We start from the raw sequence: 22,451 nt of genomic DNA on the forward strand, positions 1-22,451 counted from the left end.
CTCTCAAATCGCTATGCACGACCCCCGCCAGTGGGTAACAGTAACTAGGCATATGACTCGCGCCAGTGGGTAAAAGTAACTTGGCTTTACGACCCCCGCCAGTGGGTAATAGTAACTGAAAGATGACCCTGCAGTGGTAAAGGCCTTGTCGTGGGAATAAGAGCGGCCATAGCTACACTACCATCTGAGAGTATGAATTTCAAAGTATGGAATAATGGCAAAAGTTTTATGATGCATAATCATATTTATGAAGTTGCATGAATGGACTTGCAAAGTTTTATGACTAGTTGAATTATATGAAATGTTTACTTCATTACAAGCACAAATTTCAAAGCATGAATAATAACATCACAGATTTCAAAGCATGATTAATGATGAGTACGGATTTCAAAGCAAGAATAATGATGAGTATGAATTTCAAAGTATAGAATAATGGCAAAAGTTTTATGATGCATAATCATATTTATGAAGTTGCATAAATGGACTTGCATAGTTTTATGACTGGTTGGATTATATGAAATGTTTACTTCATTACAAGCACAGATTTCAAAGCATGAATAATAGCATAGATTTCAAAGAATGATTAATGATGAGTACGGATTTCAAAGCAAGAATAATGATGAGTATGAATTTCAAAGTATGGAATAATGGCAAAAGTTTTATGATGCATAATCATATTTATGAAGTTGTATGAATGGACTTGCATAGTTTTATGAATGGTTGGATTATATGAAATGTTTACTTCATTACAAGCACAGATTTCAAAGCATCAACAATAACAACACAGATTTCAAAGCATGATTAATGATGAGTACAGATTTCAAAGCAAGAATAATGATGAGTACGGATTTCAAAGCATGGAATAAAGACAAAAGGTTTGCATCTGGTTTGATTATAGAAAATGTTTTCTTTATTACAACTGTTTGTTCTTCAAATAGTGCATTGGCATACAAAAATATTATGCTTGATCCGATAAGATTATGCTTGTTTACTTACTGAGCTTTATAGCTCACACCAATTTATTTATATTCTTACAGATGAATAGAAGATGCTAGGAATAAGGAGCGTAACATGCTCCAGGGTTATGGGAAAGACGAATGTTAAATGTTGATATTGTTTTTAGAAGCTTTGTATGGATTTTAATACATGAATATTTAATGACTTTCATAAATATAGTTGTTTACAATTTGAAGTTTTAAAGTGGCTGCGTGTTATTGTATGCTTAATTTTGCAATAGCACGGTCGTGTTATGATCCGAATTCGGAGCGTGACAGCATGGGAGAACATCACCTACGCAAGACCTGTCTAGGAGTGGATGACATCTCTCTAGAAAGAGATTCAGCCACGGTGATTGAGTGGATTTGGGATGAGGACCGACAGAGGGATGGACACCTGCTGCTCAGTAACATTCGCAGACCGATGAGAGATTGCGGCTCCTTTTAGACCGCTCATATGTATCGAAAGGTGAATAAAACTACATAATGGGTTACCTATTTTGCTGCTCAACTCTTTTAAGAGGTCTTTTGATGGGCTATGTAGCTGCCCCATCCATCTCTACGTATTTTTTTTTTTTTTTTGGCTGTACTCGTTTGTATGAGTAGCCGTTGTATCAAAAGAAAAAAAAAAAAATCCCACAGCGCAACCAGACACCCTCCAAATCATGCACCGTTCGCTTGACACGAAGGCCCCGTCTCACGTGAACCCACTTCATCTGTTAAGAGAGCCCATAGGTCGGTGATTATAAAAGCGGGTATACTTATCACAGTTCTTTCCGGCCTACATTAACTCTTCGAGACGAAGGCATCGTCCGCTCTCTTCCAGTCTTCCTTCCTCCCTCTCTCTTGGAGCCTCTGACCCCGGGCGTTCTTCTCTACCCCTTCGGAAACCCTAGCTCCGATCCGGCCTCCCCCGTTCTCTGCCTGCCATGGCGGGGAGATTCGGGTTCGGCCCCTCGTCGACGGCCGAATCCATGGTTGTGGTGAGCACGCCGAACCAGGATCTCGCTCTTACCAACTTCGCCTACTGCTCCACCGGCGACCTCCGGAAGTTCTCCACGCCTGGATCGAGCCTCATCTTCACCCTCGTGGGGAACTCCGTCGTCCTCAACTTGCGATATCCTTTCTTGATCCCCTTTTCTTTTCTTTTTTTTCTCCTCTCTCTACCGATGTGAATGCCTGATCGCTGGAATTATCAATCTCTATTTTGATTTGATTTCATTTCTTGAATTGTCGATTAGGATCGCATTATTTCGTTTTCTTGAAATTTCTCGATACGAGATCAAGGAAATGATTCATTTTTCATGAAAGAAAAACCCAATCTTTTTTTTTCCCCTCCAAACTTGATTCGATTCTAGGGTTTTGGTAAATTTGAGTTGTGTTCTAGAATGAGATATGTGGGATCAAAGAAGTGTAACCTGGATTGTGATAATATTAATGTTGCTTCCAAGTCTGCTATTTATTTGAAGATCGAGATGAATTAACTTCTTGGTATTCATTCAAGATGTGATCTGGATTATCTTTTTTGTACTAAATGTAAGCTGTCAGTTATTCTACTATGAGGTTGATCCTTAACGAAGTCACACTGCTCATGAAAGCATTCGCGATGGTCATATCGCTTTGAATGCCCTTCAACGTCGCCATACAAAAGTTTCTGCGGGTGACTCAATATCTGTTAGCAGGTTTGGCATCCTTGATTCTTGGGTGTTTGATCCAATTTATTCGGCTTATCCCTCAAGGTTTCTTGGTGACTTTGCATTTTAGGTTTGTTCCCCCTGATAATTTTAATCTAGCATTGCTGACATTAGAGTTGGAATTTGTTAAAGGGAAGACTAACAGAACCGAGCAAGTAAGTGTTTTTCTTGAAATTCAGGTTATCAATATAATTTGTGTGTGATGGTTAGAATTCTGATATTGCCAACACTGATTGCTTTGCAGTTAGATGCTGTTGTTCTTGCTCAACAACTTCGGAAAAGATTGATTGATCAGGTAAGACGTCCCTATTGCTCGATTGTTACTAGTGATGCAATTTCAATGATTTTTCTTGCCTTGCCTTGTACTTTCTAACAGTCATCTTGTGTGGCAATTGACTCATAGTTGTTCGCATGAATCACTGACGCTTGACCTATTTGCTAATTTTGCTTAACACCCACTTTTTTTTTCTCTGTTGCACTCAGATTAATGAATCTACACAAAATCTTGCTTCTTTCCACATTTCTTGTAATTTATTCACTAGACTTGGTCTCGGTCTTTGTTAATTATACGCAAAGAACTACTTTAAGAATCAATTCTGCAGTTGAGGTTTCCTATAATATATGGAAAACGTGGACTGGATTATTCATCTTGTAATAATCTGATAGCAAGATATCCCTCAAATTCAGAACATGGAAGAGTGAATTTACCAAGTTTGCTGGTCTAATGGTGAATCCACCAAGACCTGTCCATGGGTACTTATTGATGAACCAATATCTTTGTGTAATGGCCATTAAACCTTGCTGTCTAAATTTGGAGGACAGACAGGTGGGTGCCAAGACATGCCAAACTTTTTTTTTTAAAGCTCTGCAGCTGTTTATTTTTTAAAAACATATATCAGATATTGTCGGGAGAAAAGAATTTATCTTAAATTTACATAATGTTTACAAAGGTATCGGTTAAGTGTTCTGTGTTTCCCCTTTTTGTTTGTTCGGTCTTCTAATAACTGTTTGAGTGTGTCACTATCTCTGCATGCTTTTTTTTAAAAAACATAAAAAATAAAAGAAGCATGGGAATAACTAAAATTTGGTTTTATTCTGCATAATCTCATTAACAGGATCGAGTGTAATTAGCTTTAGGTTGTTGCTAAACTGGTGTATGGTTTGCAGGTTATGACAACTGGTCAAAGAGTGTCATTTGAATTTTGTGGAACAAATTATATCTTTACAGTCAATCAGGCTATGCTAGAGGGCCAGGAAGATTCCAAAGCCATGGAAAGAGGAATGATATCCAACGATACATATTTTATTTTTGAAGCTTCTCCAAACTCTGGCATTAAGGTCCTTACTCTCTGTGGCTCTTGTTTTTCCCCGCCACCCTGTTGCTTGCATTTATAATTGCTAAATCATTAGGTTTAGATGGTTTATTTCTGCAAATAGCAGCTCTCAAGCTCTCGAATGAGCAACATTAATTATGTTTCATGAGAATCTGGATATCCAGTGTGATGATTCTGCATGCAGATAGTTAATCAGCGTGAAGCTGCCAGCAGCAACATTTTCAGACATAAAGAATTTAATCTTGAGAAGCTGGGGATAGGAGGATTGAGTGCTGAATTCACGGACATTTTTCGAAGAGCTTTTGCATCTCGAGTTTTTCCTCCGCACGTTGTTAATAAGTATACCCTACTTAAATTTTACACTAGCATATTTTATATTCCAGTTTTCTCACACTGTATACTTGCGTAATATTTTGATGCTTATCTGATGGTTGTGCACTGCAGATTGGGTATCAAGCATGTCAAGGGAATGTTGCTTCATGGGCCTCCTGGAACTGGCAAAACTCTTATGGCTCGTCAGATTGGGAAATTATTGAATGGAAGGGAACCCAAGGTTTAACTCTATTTTTAGACTTCAGAATGTTCTGTCAAAAGATCAAGCATCTTATTATTAATTAAGGACCCGATCTGTAACATTTTAGATTGTTAATGGGCCTGAAGTGTTAAGCAAATTTGTTGGAGAAACAGAGAAGAATGTGAGAGATTTATTTGCTGATGCTGAGAATGACCAAAGGACTCGAGGTACATAGATCCTATGATGCGTTATGTGTATGGTATGATTTTCCAGTACTCTTTGAGTATTTTATGTTTTCCATTTATCATCAGGCGATCAGAGTGACCTACATGTCATCATTTTTGATGAAATCGATGCTATTTGTAAGGTAGACATCTAATTACACTACTTTTTCTTTCAATGCATTTCCTGCTTTCCATGTAGTCAAGGGTTGAGCATCACCTCATAGATAAGTTCCAAAGTAAATTGTATTATTCTGTTGTAATTCAATTGATATATGCAGTTCTATTCTCTAGTGGTATTGCCTCAATGCTGCAAATATACTGCTATTGATAATATTGGAATACAATTAATAACTATTTTTGACTTGTTGTTTGACTTTAAATAATGTGCTTTAATTTGTTGACAATTTAACTTCATAGATACCGGATTCAGTGCTTTCTTATATGTGCTTATTGCAACTGATGAGTCAATGCACCCCACTTGAAATTTTTCTACGGGATACCATGCAAAGGTCATGCACCCCACTTGAAATATGTGTTGTATGATGAGATAGTTAATTCCATGATTATAAATTGACATAGCATGTTTCTAAGAGACCAAGTGGAAAGAAGCAAAATTGAGGTTACGTGGTATGGATGATACTGTACTATTATAAGTCAAAATTTTGTTTCTTAAATATATATTGAGTAGGTAGATACTCAAAAGATTATTTGGAGGCAAAACTATACTAGTAAACAACAAGGTTCGCTATTTTGGTACTGAATCTCATATTGGTACCATTTTATTACAGTGTCAGTATGCATTATGTACGAGACGGTGAGGTGTACCGAGTGTTGATACAGTATGAGATTTTATATCGGCTTGGTATAGATACAGTACAGTACACCCGGTATGGTATGATATCTACCGATACGGCAAACGTTAGTAAAAAGAGTATACGACAGGAAGATGACAAACCAATGTTGTAAAAGATATGTTATTAATGTGTGTAGTATAAGTAGAATTGCATGAGAGGACCGAAAGGTATATTTTAGGAGATGGACAAATTAATGGAAGAAATTCTGGGGAGCTCGATATTTTAGGAAAGACGATAAGGCCTGTGAGAAGGTACGCAAAACAATATAAACAAAGATGAGAGTTGCAATACTTGAGTTTGCACTCGCAAATGCACACAAAAACTAAAAAGAGCATTTATTGACTCTCATGTTGGTGTCCTGTTGTTATCGTCATAAACATATTTTTTCTCTTAGAATAGTTGTTGGGACCCTTCAACATACTGTGAACTTATGCCAGGAGGTTACAGCATGACTTGGTCATAGGTTGATCCACTAGGTTCTTGATGAGGGAAGAACGAAACCAGAAGAAGCCCAAAGGATGAAGTATTGAAATTTAGAAGGGGAAATCATATATTGCTTAGAGGTAATTTGCTAAACGAGGGAATATGGATCTTACAATTGGATCAAGTAAAGATGTTCTGTTTAAGGGTTGTTAGGTATGGGTCTAATTCAAGTGTATTTGATTAAAAATCAGAGGAGAGCTGATCGGTTGTGCCCTCTACACTGGAAGACATCGTAATCCAACACTAAAGACCCAAAAGCTATCGAAATAATCACAATCGTTGACGTGGGTGTAGGGTGCATTTGGATTTGTTAGTTTATGAGCTTAAAAAAGTGGATTGTATGAACCACTGCAATCATATCTGAAGATAGGCCCCAATAAAATTCTTATGTATTCAGATGCATTGCAAACCCTATCGGATTTTATTTAGGGATAGATTTTTATGACAGGGCATGCATATGTAATGGTAAAGAAGGACCTTATATACTTTCTAAATAGAATCTCTCAAAGTAACAGTTTACAGTCATGATACTGAGTATTCATGGCCATCCTGGATTCAGTCCAGTCTCAGATTTTGCTCTATAAATTTGAGCTTGGATTCATTTAATTTAATAACCCAGAGAGAGGGGTGGGGGGTGGGTGGGTTGAGCTCTAGTTGAGTCAGTTCAGAGTCCTATTATGGCATCTTTAATCTGTTTCAGTCTCATCTTATTGCCTTGTTATATTCTGATCTGTCTGATTCAATTGATGAGGTTATCGCTATGCACCACAAACTGAAATTGGAAATCTTTATTTTGATTTAATTTTTTCTCAAGTAGTACTAATTTACTAGACTGTCTCCAAGTTCACTAGGAATCTTCTTGTCAATTGGCTTGGATAATTAAATCAGCTTGGATTTATTGTTCCTCTTTATCTTTCTACACCTGACAGTTGGATGGTTTTCATCCCTTTGAGGATGTTATTTTTGTTCCAATCTCTGACCATTAGTGGTTGTGAAGAACTAAAAACTGCTGTCCAATCTTCTTAGCTCCGTATATATGTATATTTCACCAATGCATTAGCTCCCTAGTAGATTTGAAAAGATCTTAATAAATCACTATTTATTGGTGGTTAGATAAGGGACCTGGGTGGAACAGGAGTTGTCAAAGCTAGCTAAGTAGTAATCTTAATCAACTTACAGGCTTTATTGATGCTTTATAGGTTTTCATTTTTGTTGTGCTTAATTAACAAGCAGATTACATCGGAATAGTGAATGCTTCATCTGTAGCTCACAAACTATGCAGCCCTTTTTCTATTTTTTTTGGATTTCTTGTTATCTTATGATTTTCCCAGAATCTATTTTTGTATGTGCATGCATGTTATAGGATTTGATACGTATGTTCGCATGTGTGTGAAAAGATTACCAAAGATTTTAGAATTTGTCCACCATTGTTATTGTGCATTTGACTTTACTGTTGACTGCAGGAATGGGATGTAAATGTCGGCCAAAGTTCTTTTAGTATGAAAATATCTTGCTCATATACCAAGGGTTGTTAAAATTTGCTGCTTGTATTGAATGTCGTCTGAAACATTGTATTGATGTGTATCGGTTCATCATGACAATATGTTTATGTGCAATAATGTCTAGAAATTTGCTATTGTTGATACATCTGGAATTTGTTATTAATATTTTGAAATCGGAAACCGCAGTCTAGAGGGTCGACGAGGGATGGTACAGGAGTACATGATAGCATAGTTAATCAGCTTCTCACAAAGGTGAATTTTCCCAAGTATTACAATTAGCTTCGTCAGTTGTATTCTTGAATACTAACCGAGTGACTGTATTTTAGATAGACGGTGTTGAGTCTTTAAACAATGTGCTGCTTATTGGAATGACCAATCGGAAGGACCTGCTGGATGAAGCCCTCTTAAGGTCAGTTTCTTGCCTTTGCTGGATTGTATAATTTAGTAGCTTGCATGCAGTACACCTACAATTAACTGCCTAGCTTCTTTTGCAAGAATATGATAAATCGTCAACAAGGATGTTTAATTATCAGAAGTGGTATTAATCAAAATAAGCCACATTGTTGGTTCATGCTGTAATATGTACATATTATATACGTGCATACATACAGAAGATGCATTGATCACAAATATTAATGGAAGCTAGAGGAATTTGATGGATGACCATGATGAAAGCCTGGACATTTCTAGGAGACATACCAATTCCTTGTTTATATTTTTTTTTCTTTGCTGTACAAAGAGTTTAACAGGATTTGATTGTTACACATGCTCTGATATTTGTTGTAAATGTGGGAGAAGTTAGGGGTACGACTTTATTCTCAAATGCTTGGTGTGGATAATGATTTTTCAAATTTTGTTGCTTCTAATTCTTTATAGTCGGTGTGGAAAATATTTGCCAGTTCTCTTATCATATTGTTCCCATTCTTTCTTATTGTTGCTTGTACTTTTTCTGCACTGTGAATTTTTTGATGTGTTGTTCTATATGTAGACCTGGACGCCTGGAGGTTCATGTTGAGATTAACCTCCCTGATGAACATGGTCGTTTGCAAATTCTTCAAATACATACAAATAAAATGAGAGAAAATTCTTTTCTTGCAGCAGACGTGAACCTTCAAGAACTTGGTATGTGCTTCTACCTTTCCCTTAACTCTTTTATGGTGATACTTTTTCTTTTTTCATAAAAATGTTATAGCATGACACTTGATTGGTTGAAACTATTCATGAAGGTGACATTTTGTCAAATTATTAGGGGTGTAGGAATCAAATTAAAAGTTGAGACATTATATCATTTCTCATTTACATATACAAGTGCTTTCGCACATGCATTGAGGGAGTCTGGCCATGCAACCATAAGAAATGAAAGGCTTTGCAGATGTGAATATGTATCACTGTCCCCTTGAACATGGCCAAAAAACATGGAGAATTTCTATTCTAGTGTTTTGGCACAGGCAATCAAAAGTTTTGAGAGAGGAGTTCGCCCATATGGCCGCCGCCATCCGTGCATGCGTGCAGATGCAAGCACGGTAGAAGACACGGAGCATTTCTCGTTTACATATACAATATATACTGGTGTTTTGGCACATCATGGAAGATTCAAGTGAAAGGAGCCTGCCTATGCAAGAACACAAAGGGAAAGACTGCACATGTAAATATGTATTCGCCGCCCCCCCCCCCCCCCCCCCCCCCAACACACACACAAAATAAAAAAAAATGGAAAAGGAAAGATCAGGAAACTCAGAAGGCTTCTGCCTTACCCCTTCTCTTGGGAAGCTTGTAGCCCAATTAATACAAGATGCTGTGTCCTGAGTCTTGCAGACAGTAGACTGTGTATGCTGGACTGTTTTGGTTTTAAATATATAGCAGAGATTATAGTTTATCTTGTATGAAGTCCAGCTACAGAGAAATCTCAGCCACAGAATTGGCAGTCTAAACAAAACCTTTAACATTAAAAATACAAGATTATATATCCTACCCAACTTTGTCCCTGCATTAAAATATTATTGGCTCAATGCAACTCTGTTGATGAAATCACGTGGCATTATAAAAGTGAAAAATGTTCCTAACAACACTGCATTGTAGATGTAATAGGGGCATGGTGTCATGGACTACATGGCGCAGACAGGCATGTTTGTGGGCGTGGGCACGGGAGTGTGTAGACACTCACATACAACGTTGGTAGAACTAGTATCGGCTACTGTACTGATTTCTCGACAGGACGAGTCGGTACGGGCCTGCGCCGTGCCAGGCCCGTATCGACACAGTAGAAGAGGTGGAGGAGAGGGAGAACGACAGAGGAAGAGAGAGAGAGAGCAGGGGAGGGAGGGAGGAAGGCCGGCAAAGGGTGGTAGAGGTCGCGCCGGGGTGGAAAGGGGAAGCCGCGGCCGTTCCCCTATTTGAACTCTTTCTGCCTTGGCGCCGGCCTCCGCCACCCTTTCTCCCTCCCCCTCACTTGTTCTCTTTTTCATTCTTCTTCTCCGCCTCTAGCAACGGTTTCGTTTTCGTTACTAGAACCGTACCGGTGGGCTGCCGGTACGGCCTGCCAGTACGGCTCGAAACGGCTAGAACCGCTCGGTTTAGGATGGTTCTGTCGACCCTGCTCACATACTTTCTCTTTAGGTTGTGGCGTGAGGAGGATAAGAGCGAAAATAAGTTGTAAAATCATACGAGAGATCGTTAGGAATTTCTACTAGTAAAGAGGACACTTACATTTTTTTTTACAGAATAGGAAGAGATGATACTAGCCCCAAACACACACACTTTAGATTGCACGGTGATAGCTTTTATTGAGAGATGGTCCTTCTCAAGGGCACTAAATTTGTACCTAAGAATAATTATTGGAGGAAGAAATCTAAAAGAGCATGAATAGAAGTTTGGAGGAAGGATATGATGAAGCTTGTATTCGCCAAAAAAATATGATTTTTGATAGGTTTTGCATACCAAATACAATTATATTGAGTTCAGGTTTATGAGCACATTTATGTTAACGGGATATGATCACAGTAAAAATCATCAATAGTTGCTTTTTATAACTATATGTGTTACCTTGACATTTTAGCACCTACATTCTAAATTTATAGTACATTTTCATATCATGCTACCTTAATTGCTAAAATTATTGCTATGACTTGATGTTGATGTTGGTCGCCATTTGGATAATGTATCATTGTTGTGAATGCAAGTACTGTTTAATGTTGAACTGAAATTATCATGTAACAGTTTGAGGATCATGGTTCATAAAGTACTCATAGTTATTTTGTAGAACAGCTGCCTAGTTACCTGGGAAGGATCTCCTGCTAGTCTCGTATTACCTAAACTTGCTTGTACTGGTGGTTTCCCTGGTGTGCATGTGGACTGCCTGGATGATGTTAACTGCCTAACAAGTGCTTAATGTCCCATACTACACCTAGTTAATACTATGTATTGCACAGATTTTAGTGCTTCTTCTGTATCATATTGTAGGTCGCTGTACGTCATTGGTACAGGTTAAAATAATCATTTTATTCTCACTCACTGGGTTATATATTTATAGTAGCTGTGTATAGGTTGTAACATTATATATTGTACATCTTTTGGATTGTTTGGACCTCTATTGCAGTTTATGGTATTCTGCTGCTGCTAGACAATTTGCTCATCGATACTTTTACAGTGTGCATCATGATCCAGGCTCATATTCTTTTTTTTTTAGAAGTTAAAATTATCAAATCAATTATTTATAGTGAATTGCTAAAACATTGATGAGTACTCATTATTGAACATTAATTTTATTACCATGTTGAACTTTGAACCTCTAAGGCTGTGCTTGGTGCAGCTGCAGAGAAGTCTGCCAAACAGGTTTTTGGAAAAATGAGAACGAGGGTGCAATAGCTATTCCAGTCAGATTTGCTTGTTCCTGAGTCCCGACATATGATTCCAGGGGAAACAATTACATGGAATAAGGCCCTTTATTGTTTCTTTAACCTTTTCTGCATGGGCAAATATATGTTCACCCTCGAGATATCTCAACCAGGAATAAGAAATTTCAGCCAAGAAAAACAGAAATAGTTGTTCCAAGAGAATTGCTATCTCCATTCGACATTTTCTTGTTCTCAAATCAAACACAGCCTCCACAAGCACATAGCCATCCAGACTTTATGTTTAGGCAGTTGTCACCATTGCACTCTGACAACTTTGTGACAAGAGAAAGCAGCTGGTATCTAATTTAAATGGGAAGAAAAGAACAAGAAGCTTAGAGTTTGAATTTTTCATCCTAGAGATGCTATAAAGTTATAATTGTCGGTATTTTCTCAATTTTTCAAGTGAAAGAATAAATAGATGAGGATTTTCTCAATTTCTAGCATTAAAGGTATGACATGAAAGTGGAAGCACGTTACTTGGGTGTTATTTGTACAACTAGCTGCCAGTGATCCTTAAGAGTTAGCTTCTAAAGATAGTTAACTCTACCATTATGCTTTCGAGGCAGTGAAGAGAGTGCATGTAAATAATATGTGACATTATTAGTTGGCATGATAAGGGGTGTGTGTGTGTGTGTGTTAAATACATAGGCAAGAGGAATAAAAAGACAAGCATTTCACGCATATCTCTATTTCTCCAACCTTCAAACTCCTTAAACTGACATGGTAACACTTCCACTGCCATAGAACGACATGTACCTTCATATTTGTGGACTGTTGTTGATAAGTCAATGACACTTTTAAGTTTTGTTAAAATTGTGCTTTGATGCTCCAGATACTTCAGATTTATATAATTTGTCACTTGGAATAGTATAAGTTGAAGTGTCTCGCTTGCATTCTTGCATCCATAAACAAGGTAGAACAAAAAGTTCTGTGCCAAGTAGTTTCATCACTTGAGGTGGAGTTTTGAGCTTTGTTAGATTGCTTTCTAGCATGAAATTTTAACTATAAAGTGTCATGGGGTTTCTTTCATCTGATGCTGTGCCATAATGTCTGTTTTTTTTTCTGAAAAAATTCCTACAGTTGAAGTGTCCGGGTAGCAGATGATACCATAGGAGTAACAGGCTAAGATTTCCATGAGGTTTTGGCAACAAGAAACCTATGAAGCCTTGTTTGAAGTTGCCAGAACTCTGGATATGAGAAAAAGGACTGGTGTTTGGAACAAAGGGAAAATCAGACTCATCAATCTAACAATGAAACTGGGAATATTTTTCCTGGATATAATGATGTTTTATTGTGTTTTTCACTTAGTTACTAGAAGTAGGTGCAGATGCGGGTGCGGATTCAGGTGCAAGTATGGGGAATCTAGTAACTGGAAAGTTGCTTGAGATGAGATTTTGGGGAGATTCTGAAGTGTGTATTTCACCCTAAGTGGAAGTTTCCTGCTACTAAGGTTTTTCGATATGGCAAGCTTGCATGCTCACAGTTCTTTTTCTTTGCCTTTGTTGTCAAGGTGGTAAAGCTACTGCATTAGCCACGGTTGGTCTTAATAGATGAACAGGTGGCTGTTGATATTTCACACATTTGATCATAGTAGACTTATGAGACAAAATATCTGCAGTAATAGTATGCTTGATGAGTAGGGTAGTGGCAGTGGCTGTTTTGGTGTCTCTGCTACCTTTCTCACTTCATTGAATGACCTTAAAAGCTAAATGTATATTTTGTACTTGATGGGCATTTTTTTTTTGACCACAATAGAAATATGTGCTAGCAATAACTTGAGGTTCAAACATTTTGACACTAATTGCACTATATTTTCCATACTATATTCCTATATGAAATGGAAAATTTTAGTTGCAATTCCCATCCTACAACTTTGCAAAAAACCGAAGGCGTGCACGCAAACAACTTGCTCTCAGCATAGGGATGATTAAATGTAGCGAAGCATGTCAGATTTTGTGGGTGTAAAATGAAGTTATATGTAATGGGGGTTTGTGATTACCAAAGTGCTTATCCATATCTTGATGCAGCTGCACGTACGAAGAACTACAGTGGAGCTGAACTGGAAGGTGTTGTCAAAAGTGCTGTCTCATTTGCCTTGAATCGGCAAATAAGCATGGATGATCTTACTAAACCTTTAGATGAGGAGAGTATAAAAGTTACAATGGATGATTTTTTGTATGCTATGCAAGAAGTTGTCCCTGCATTTGGTGCATCCACAGATGATCTCGAACGATGCAGGTATTGTCAAGTTATTACTATCAATAAATTTTACGTCAATAAAGTGCTTCTAAATTTACTTAAAGGATACTCTTGTTTTGTATTAGAAACTGGATATATATGTTGTCTTAGCGTACTATTTTTTTTTGAAGATGTGGAAGTAAATTAAATGAGTTTTCCAACACAATTTCTATGCGACAAGGTTGACAGTCTAAACATACTATTTGTTTCAAGAAACATGTGCTCAAAACTAGTTGCATGAAGCTTGCTTCGTAGTTCAAATGTAATATTTTTGATCATTTTGTTCCACAGCCAGTGTAAACAGTTATAAGGTATATTCATAGGAGATCTTTTGATATCATTAAAGTCTGAACTGGAAAGTCTGTTTTACCGTGTCTTCCAAGTATCAGTCTTAGACTAGGTTTGCGGTGTTCAGTTAACTACAAAAATACGGGATATTAAGTTATGAGACATCCCTATCATTTCAATGTTTGTGTTCGTGCATGGTTATGAGAAGTGTATCTCTGTCATGTTTTTGGGACACATCATCCTCTTTTGAACCATAAATGGCATACAGGCTTAATGGTGTGGTTGACTGTGGTGAGAGGCATAAGCACATCTATCAAAGAGCTATGCTTCTTGTGGAGCAAGTTAAAGTAAGCAAGGGAAGCCCACTTGTTACTTGCCTTCTGGAAGGTCCAAGCGGCAGGTAGCTTATCATATACCTGTTCTTTTCACCTCTCTTTGTTGCAGTGTGTATGTTATCTGATGAAGTTTCTATTGTCAGTGGTAAGACAGCAATGGCAGCTACGATTGGCATTGACAGTGATTTCCCCTATGTCAAGATAGTAAGCATCTTCTCATTTTTCTAAGGATCATCCACTCTTTTAAGGTTGTTTGTTTCTAATGATATGACACCTTGTTGTGAATATAGATCTCAGCAGAAACAATGATTGGTCTCAGTGAGAGCAGTAAATGTGCACAAATTGTTAAGGTTTGTTTATAATTGAATTAGCTTATTTAATCTTGTATATGTTGAAAGGAAATCTGGAAAAATTTCTTGCTCTTTGCAACTGAACTAGCTAATAAGTTGACATCTTAATGGTTTTTTCCTTCCTGTGTACTAGACTGATTCGTATTCTTGTACAATATAGGTATTTGAGGATGCTTACAAATCTCAATTAAGCATCATAATTCTGGATGACATTGAAAGGTAACTCTTAACTTATGTAACTATTGTGGCTTTGCTAAAGTTACTGGAGAGAGAGAATAATCAGCAACTTAATATTCATTTATATACAAAATGCAAATTGCACGAAATATAATTGGTTGCCCACCTCTAAACATGGTAAGGAAAGTGCCCTTGCCCTCTAGGATAGTTCTCGTGTTCTGTGAGAATTAAATAGTATGCATATTTACACTATGCTATTTCCTGATTATTCTTTATGCATGACAGTTCCACATATTCTATACTTCAGGTTATTGGAGTATGTTGCTATAGGGCCACGCTTTTCAAATTTGATTTCACAAACATTATTGGTCCTCCTGAAACGACTTCCTCCAAAGGTTCTTATTTCTTCCATTTCCTTCTGCTCATTCCTTCTAAAACGGTTTGTGCAAAAGCTTATCAAATCAAGAAAAGAATTATGAGATCAAATATACCTAGGCTTTTACCGGTCATACTTGCATATATTCAGCATCATGGAACAATGATATTAAAAATTTGTGAGTTTTCTGTAAGGTTTTTTGGCCAGAATTTGCCTGAGTCTTTCATTTACTTTTTGACATTAACAGTTCTTATTCTGTAAACTGCAAATAGGGCTAGCTGCTTAGATCTTAGCATGACGGATATGTTATATCCTCTTGCAGGGTAAGAACATGCTGGTAATTGGAACAACAAGTGAGGCGGGCTTTCTGGAGTCTCTTGGCATATGTGATGCATTCTCTGTCACATACCATGTTCCAACTCTAGACAAGGCAGATGCCAAAAAGGTAGAGGAATATGGGAAGGAAGTTTTTTGCTGAAAACAAAAAAGGAAATGATCGGTGGATATATATAGTGATAGATGTAAAGTTAAACTGCTATCAGGATATTATGCATGCCAGTAAGGGCCTGTTTGATATTGCTTTTGTTTTCTGTTTTTGTTTTCAAAAATCCAAGAAGAAAATTGAACTAGCCTGGACAAAAAATCTATGATATGACCCTTTTGTTTTTTAAATCTTTTTTGCAAAACCTATGGAGTTTTTCGCAGCAACATATTGCCTTGTGTTCATATGCATCTGCTTAGCGACCAGAGATTTTAAATTTGAATCTTGGGCGGTACATCAAAAGCAAGGAATGGCAGGAGTTCTGCATAAATGCTATCTCCAATATCAATCTCCTTCTGGTATTCGCTTATTTGCAGGGAAACAAAAACAGAACATGATAACAATACGAAACAGGCCCTAAAATCACATGTTTATCGCTTTGTCTCTAGAAACCTAGTTGAAGTCTAACTATATCATAGGTGAGTGACAACACCAGATATCTTGCTAGCTGGTATTGGTACATCGAGTAAAACAACTTAGATAACTATTCTGTAAATGCAGCATGCTTGATTACTGTTCTTCTTATTGATCTTGAAGGTGGTCACCAAGGTTGGGCTTCCATGACCTTTGAGCTTTTGTTTTCCATGACGTGGAGGGTGATTTGCTACAGTCAACTATTGTGTTTTCATTTATATACAAAAATGCATGTTAGTTCTATTTTCAGGATTGCATATGAATGTGCATGCATAAAGTCGAGATGGCATGCACAAGCTAGAGTTCTAATATTACATGAGTTGGCAGCATTATAAATGTAACATTCGACCTTGAGAGTTTTTGTTAGATTGACATTGTCTTGCAACTATGCAGTTATTAGTGCAGTTCTTCGAAATTTGTGGCCACAATTTGCTCGGTAAATTTAGCTCATGAAATCTCCTCTCTGCAGGTTTTGCAAGGGCTTAATGTATTTGCTGAAGATGATATTGATTTAGCGGCTGAAGCGCTGCATGATGTAAGCTCGATGTCTCTAATTCTCCTGCCAACCTACCTATTTAAGACACTTATCAATGAGAACTACAAGAAAAAAGTAAACTGTGCTTAGATTTCGTGTTGGTTTGCTCCGTAATATATTCTAGTTGAGCAATAATAAATGATGAGATTTTGTTTTTGAGCAACTTGTTTGTTGTTCAGTATTATGAACACATAATCCCATTTGGATCATGTTCGTATTGCTTTAAGGGAAGTTGGTGAGTCTGAACCATCTAAAGCATAAAGTCACTTCTGTAGATTCTAAACCCTTATGGTCACCTTGTTAAATGCAATGGCCCCACCAAGCGTTAACATAGATAAACTGTTACATTGATTGAAGCTGAGAATAACATCAACCTGAGAATGTATGTATGTTGGTTCTCATGTTCTTTGGGATGTTTTCAGATGCCCTTGAAGAAGTTGTATATGCTTGTGGAGATGGCTGCACAAGGATCCACGGGAGGAAGTGCAGAGGCTATTTACTCTGGAAAAGAGAAGATTAGCCTAAATCACTTCTATGATATCTTGGGTGACATTGTGTCCTTCCGACACTGAGTTTTTATATATTACTCTGACATCAGATAAGTAGGTATGATTTTTGTGGATTAATTTTTTCTTTTTCTTCGTCATGTTTTTGACACTCAGACAATTTTCTTTTTCTCCAGTTTTTTGTTCCGATGAGGGTGGTTGTTCCTTGTTATTCTTTTCTGCTGAATAGGTCTGAGCTTAAATCACTATAGTAGATGAGCTCTGGTAATATTTCGGTGTTAGTGTTCCGGTGAGACATTTTTCCTTTATATTCTTTTGGTAAGAAGAACCAGTTTGCAGCACTGATATGTACTCATGACGTAAAGTTAATTGGAATTAGCGTTGCTTTCATATCATTGTCACGACAGTTACATTCTGTTGCAATGGACGTTTATATCAATATAATTTTGTGTGGTGGCAGAATTAGTTGGGCTTGTTTCACATATAGGGTTTACCAATGTTCTTGTGTTATGACTCCATTTATGTTAGGTAAATTCTAAGAGTTCTGATTCCAGTGAGTAGACTTTCTTTCGTATTATTATCATGACAGTCACATTCTGCTACAATGGATATTGTCATTTATGCCAATATAATTTCATATGGTGGCAGAATTAGTTAATTGAATTTTTAATTTAGGACATAAGCTGGACTTGTTTCCCATATCGGGTTTGCTAATGTCCTTGTTTGATGACTCCATTCATGTTTGATAAATTCGAAGAGTTTTGCTTCCAGGTAGGTTGTGGATTACATACTCTAGCAATTATAATATATAGCTTGTGTGGAGGTGGAACCCAGGAATGTGGAAGAGGTTTCATTTTAAAAGAAATATAATCCTTTTTCCAGAAAAAGAAATATAATCCAAGTTAGTGGAATAATGCAGATTAAAAAGTGATTCAGATATTTTGATTTTTTTTTGCTTGTAGTTTGTATTAATCCGACATAAAAAAGCTGGGTGAAGCATGATTGTTGGTGTTAACCTAGCCCCATAGAAACTAGTGAAGCTTGGATCACAAAATTGAGTCCTGGTGGGTGATGGATACAATCATATAGCCCAATAAATAACTTCATAATATTTACATGCATAATCATGATCATAGAAAACTTTATCATAGCCTAATGAATGGGTCGGTCTTGGGTCAAATCTACGTTGCATCTGATCCGAACTCAATAGGACTTCAGGTGCAATGCAGATTCAGGTTTATCAAAATAAGTATGACCTGAGCTTGCACCTGGACCTGATTAATAACGGATTCGGATTCGAGTAATTTTTAAGGTTCAATGTATATGATTTAGTAGGCTATTTAGTCAAGGGTCACCCACTCTCAAAACTAGGTCTCTTATCATGATAGTTTTCCATATATAACATGTTACGTATTTGTGACAAATTGCATTTGAAAAGTACGATATAGAAAATGAATGACTATTTTTTAAAAATATAATCAATTTAAAATATATTTTTTATTTATGTTATTTGATTGAAATAAATCAAATTTAAGTATCATTGTGATCTGGGAAAGTGCATGTGTCAGAAAAAGCACAAGACATGGTGAAAATCAAACGACGCAAGCCATGTGGCTAATCCTTTGTATTCCTAAATTTTTATATACTACATTTATATGGTACGTGTACATATTTGAATATCAGGCTTTCGGATTCGGACATATCTATATCCCAATCCAATAAAAGTGGATTTGTAAATATGAAATCTGACTGTTACAGTAAGGTTGTTGAAATTTTTTTATTGGATCTATATCTGCTTATTGTTGGGTTGAAGGTTTTTGGGTACACATCCTGATACTATCTAACGGATTTAAACTTAAAACAGTCATATTTAAGATGAGAGCTAATGGTAAAATGACAAGGTTTTTCTATATTTTTAAATATCTTATTGTAAATTGGAAGCCAATGAGAATAAAATCCTAACTTGATTCCAGATCCTATTAACTTATCACATTCAATTTGGTTGCAACCCACGAGATTGGTTTCTATTGAAGAGTAGTCTTTGTATGTGGTGTGACCTTTTATCCTTGTGTTAAAACGTGAAAGGTAGACCTAGCTTTTATATTTAGGAACCTGTAAAGTTTCTAGAACTGTTATATATTTGACGTTTGGATGGTCAATTAGCTTGTTAAGGTGATGCTTTTCGCATGAATGATAATCTGTGAAGGGTCAAGAGGACAAAGAACCGGGAGGAATCACAGGAGTTGGTGCGTCTTGCTACTTCGTGATTAAATAATCAAGCATCCAATTAGGCTTCAACTGGATGTGTAATTGGGGCCGAAGCCAAGGTTGAAAATGGATTGAATATTGATGTATCTGTATCTTTATCACTTTTATTTGACAAATATAAACCTCAGCATAGATACTAAATTTCTAGCTGTACTTGGTTTAAACAGATGTATATACGAATATTGACAATATGGATATTATTTATATGCTTAAATCTTATGGATAGAATATTGTTCTAATTTTCTGTTTGTTAAAATAAAATAAGTACATGTCTTGCAATTTTTATTATTTTTCTAAAATAATGTAAAAGAAATATATAGTTGTATTGACTTTATCATCTCACACTTCTAGTGGATCTTAATAATTCCATTCCTGATTAGAAAACTAACTATGAAAAATGCGGTCCTCCAAATCAAAGATTTCATTGTATGAAAAAATAAAACAAATACATGTTGATGTTTTTGCATTTTTTTCTCAAAAGTTTATGGTTGGGTAAGACTAAATAGAATTTTTAACGAAACGAGAGTTTCGACTGCTAGTCCTATTTGATGTATCAATATTTATTTCTTTTTTTTTCTTTAGTAGAGATAATACGGATATGAATATTGGTTGGATGCTGTAATTAGGGGTGCAGACAAGCTGACCGGAGCACTCAACTTAACTCAATATTCTATAGAGCTTTTTGAGCTCCAGCGATCTTAGTACAGGTTGTTCGAACTCTCCTCATATAAATTCTAAAATGAGGATTTATTCGCAGACCTAATCTCTCCTTTGCTTTGGCAAACCAATTGTGATCAGGCTTGGCTCATTAATGAGCTGAGCTTTGAGAAATGATTGAACTCATCTTGTTTTCTAAGCTGAGCTCAAACGAGCTGCTAATGAGCCAATCTCAAGCTATACATGAATAGCTCGCATAACCTATAAAGATTCGAATGCGAAACTAGATAAATATTAGCCAATTCACTTGTCACTTCGATGTTGATGCCCGCAATTATTCTTGCAAGGAAAATGCGGAGAGGCAACTGTCAGTCAAACAAAAGCGTGCTTGGGGTGCAAGTGATGCGAGCATGGCAACCAACGCCTATGAGTTACAATTTTGGTGATTGAATAGGTGCCGCCCTAGCTCTACTCCTCTTGCAAAACTGTAAATGGGTGAATTTGGCTCAAAGGCGGTGGTGAAGAACCAAAAGGGCCGTAAGGATACTTTGCCAACAATGCAGTCTCAGGATTTCGAATAACTAAAATTTCTAGGAGGTGATTTCCAATATCCCGAAAATGATGGAATTGTGGGGTCAATGAACTTCTGATCTTTGTTCCTGGTCATTCCTCGATCTGCTCTATTCAGCCAATGCTTACACGTCGTAGTCATAAAATTCAAGTCTAACCAATTATCTTCTTTTTACCCTCTATAGCGTGGTATGTTGTATTAGTCCGAATCGAACGGTAGCGGGCGTACTGTACCGGTTCAGTACCGATACTAGTACGGATGGCGTACCGGCATTTGGTACGTCAAAAAAAAAACTACGTGCCGTACTGTACCAAAATTATGCTAGTATGGCACTAGTACGGAGTTCGGTATCGAGACAGTGAATCTTATTCTATAGCAAACTTACTGCTGACTTGGATTCAATAGTTTCAGATATTTCTAGTCCAAAACTCTGTAGATCTTGTGAAACTTGGAGACAAGTCCAAGCCATCTTGGAATGCACCTCTTATTAAGTTAGATTAGGCATGCACCGGGATATGATATAGACAACGGAAGGTCATTGGAAGCAACTGTAGGTGGTGATTAGAAGAGAGCCGACAATGTAAAGTTGTGGTTGCTTGAAGAAAAAAAATAAGAATCATTGATAAGGACGAGCAATATCTCTGGATGATAGTGAGAGTTTGATTGGATGCCAGTGATACTATTTTATTGAACCAAGCAAGAAAAGGGGGAAAATATCTAATTTAGTTCCTCCGTCATCATGTATGCAAAATTGCACTCAATAAATGGGCTCGCGTTGACGATCAGCTGTGCGCTTTTATCAACTAGTAGGTAGGCAAAAAAATTTATACTTCTTTAGCGCTCCCTTCTGGAGAGGCTGTGATTTAAGGTCGTTTTGGCTTATAACCATAGGTAACAATAGAGCAGATCAAGAATCATGTTCATAGGCTTCCAAAGGTCTCCATAAGTCATGACGTCCCAAATTTCAAATCCACATTAGGCACTGATTCATATGAGGCCGCTGGATTATTGATCATGGATACAAAATATGGCATGCGTATTGCTTGTTTTCGGATATTAGGAAGGGTTGATCTCCATCTTCTGCCCAACTCTTCCCACCTGTCAGGGGCTTACACCAACCGGAATTGAACCCGTGTCTTCTTTCAAGGAGTGACAAGGAATGATACCATCGGGGCAAGCATTTAACAGTATAGCTTGCATTCTTATTGTCCACCATTCTTGGCACAAAAATAACGATGCAGATAGACTATAATCAAATTCTTAGCTAAGTCCACATAAACCAGAAGTCCGCCAAGGAGAAGTTGGTTCTACTTAAAATTCTAGATTTTGGTTATCTTTACAAACATTTTGCAGGGTGTGGGATTTTTGCGATTAACATATTCATAAGTTAGGCTGAATATCGTATGAGCTGAGCTATGACGTCGTCAACCAGAAAAGGATCCGAAGAAACCAATGAAACCAACTCGAGACTAAGTCCAACGAAGAAAGTAGGCGAAGCTAGAAAAAGATAACCCTAAGGCAACTTCTCTCCACAAAAAGTAAAAGGTTAACAAGGAAAGAAACAAAACAAAACGAAGCAAAAGTCTATCCAGTCTGCTTAATTGGGTTATCTCCACCCATTAGAATTTTGAATCCAATCTCCATCAAGTGTCATGACAGACAAAGAGCTCCACTTGAGGAGCACTGCACCAAGAATGCGAAC

At 37.1% G+C, this 22,451-nt stretch overlaps 1 protein-coding gene across 5 annotated transcripts; it reads left to right on the forward strand.

The window, feature by feature from the left end:
* Positions 1-1,773: 1,773 nt before the first annotated feature.
* On the forward strand, positions 1,774-19,756 carry LOC103695578 (vesicle-fusing ATPase-like). Of its 5 annotated transcripts, none has more exons than XM_008776945.4 (22): positions 1,774-2,112; positions 2,582-2,677; positions 2,760-2,844; positions 2,934-2,984; positions 3,857-4,027; positions 4,208-4,362; positions 4,468-4,576; positions 4,665-4,764; positions 4,849-4,904; positions 7,787-7,852; positions 7,927-8,009; positions 8,589-8,722; positions 13,521-13,731; positions 14,288-14,419; positions 14,498-14,558; positions 14,645-14,704; positions 14,865-14,923; positions 15,189-15,276; positions 15,580-15,702; positions 16,682-16,747; positions 17,170-17,353; positions 19,460-19,756. In XM_008776945.4, the coding sequence occupies exons 1-21, from the start codon at positions 1,925-1,927 to the stop codon at positions 17,317-17,319; spliced, it is 2,244 nt and encodes a 747-aa protein (XP_008775167.1). In that variant the 5' UTR covers positions 1,774-1,924; the 3' UTR covers positions 17,320-17,353; positions 19,460-19,756. The 5 variants fall into 5 exon arrangements, with proteins under 5 accessions (XP_008775167.1, XP_026656384.1, XP_008775165.1 ...); XM_026800583.2 differs by having other exon boundaries at positions 17,170-17,349; XM_008776943.4 differs by lacking the exon at positions 19,460-19,756 and adding an exon at positions 17,430-17,659.
* Positions 19,757-22,451: the final 2,695 nt, after the last annotated feature.

The sequence above is a fragment of the Phoenix dactylifera genome, chromosome 4, assembly GCF_009389715.1.
Source record: "Phoenix dactylifera cultivar Barhee BC4 chromosome 4, palm_55x_up_171113_PBpolish2nd_filt_p, whole genome shotgun sequence".
In the NCBI taxonomy this organism is placed as follows: Eukaryota; Viridiplantae; Streptophyta; class Magnoliopsida; order Arecales; family Arecaceae; genus Phoenix; species Phoenix dactylifera.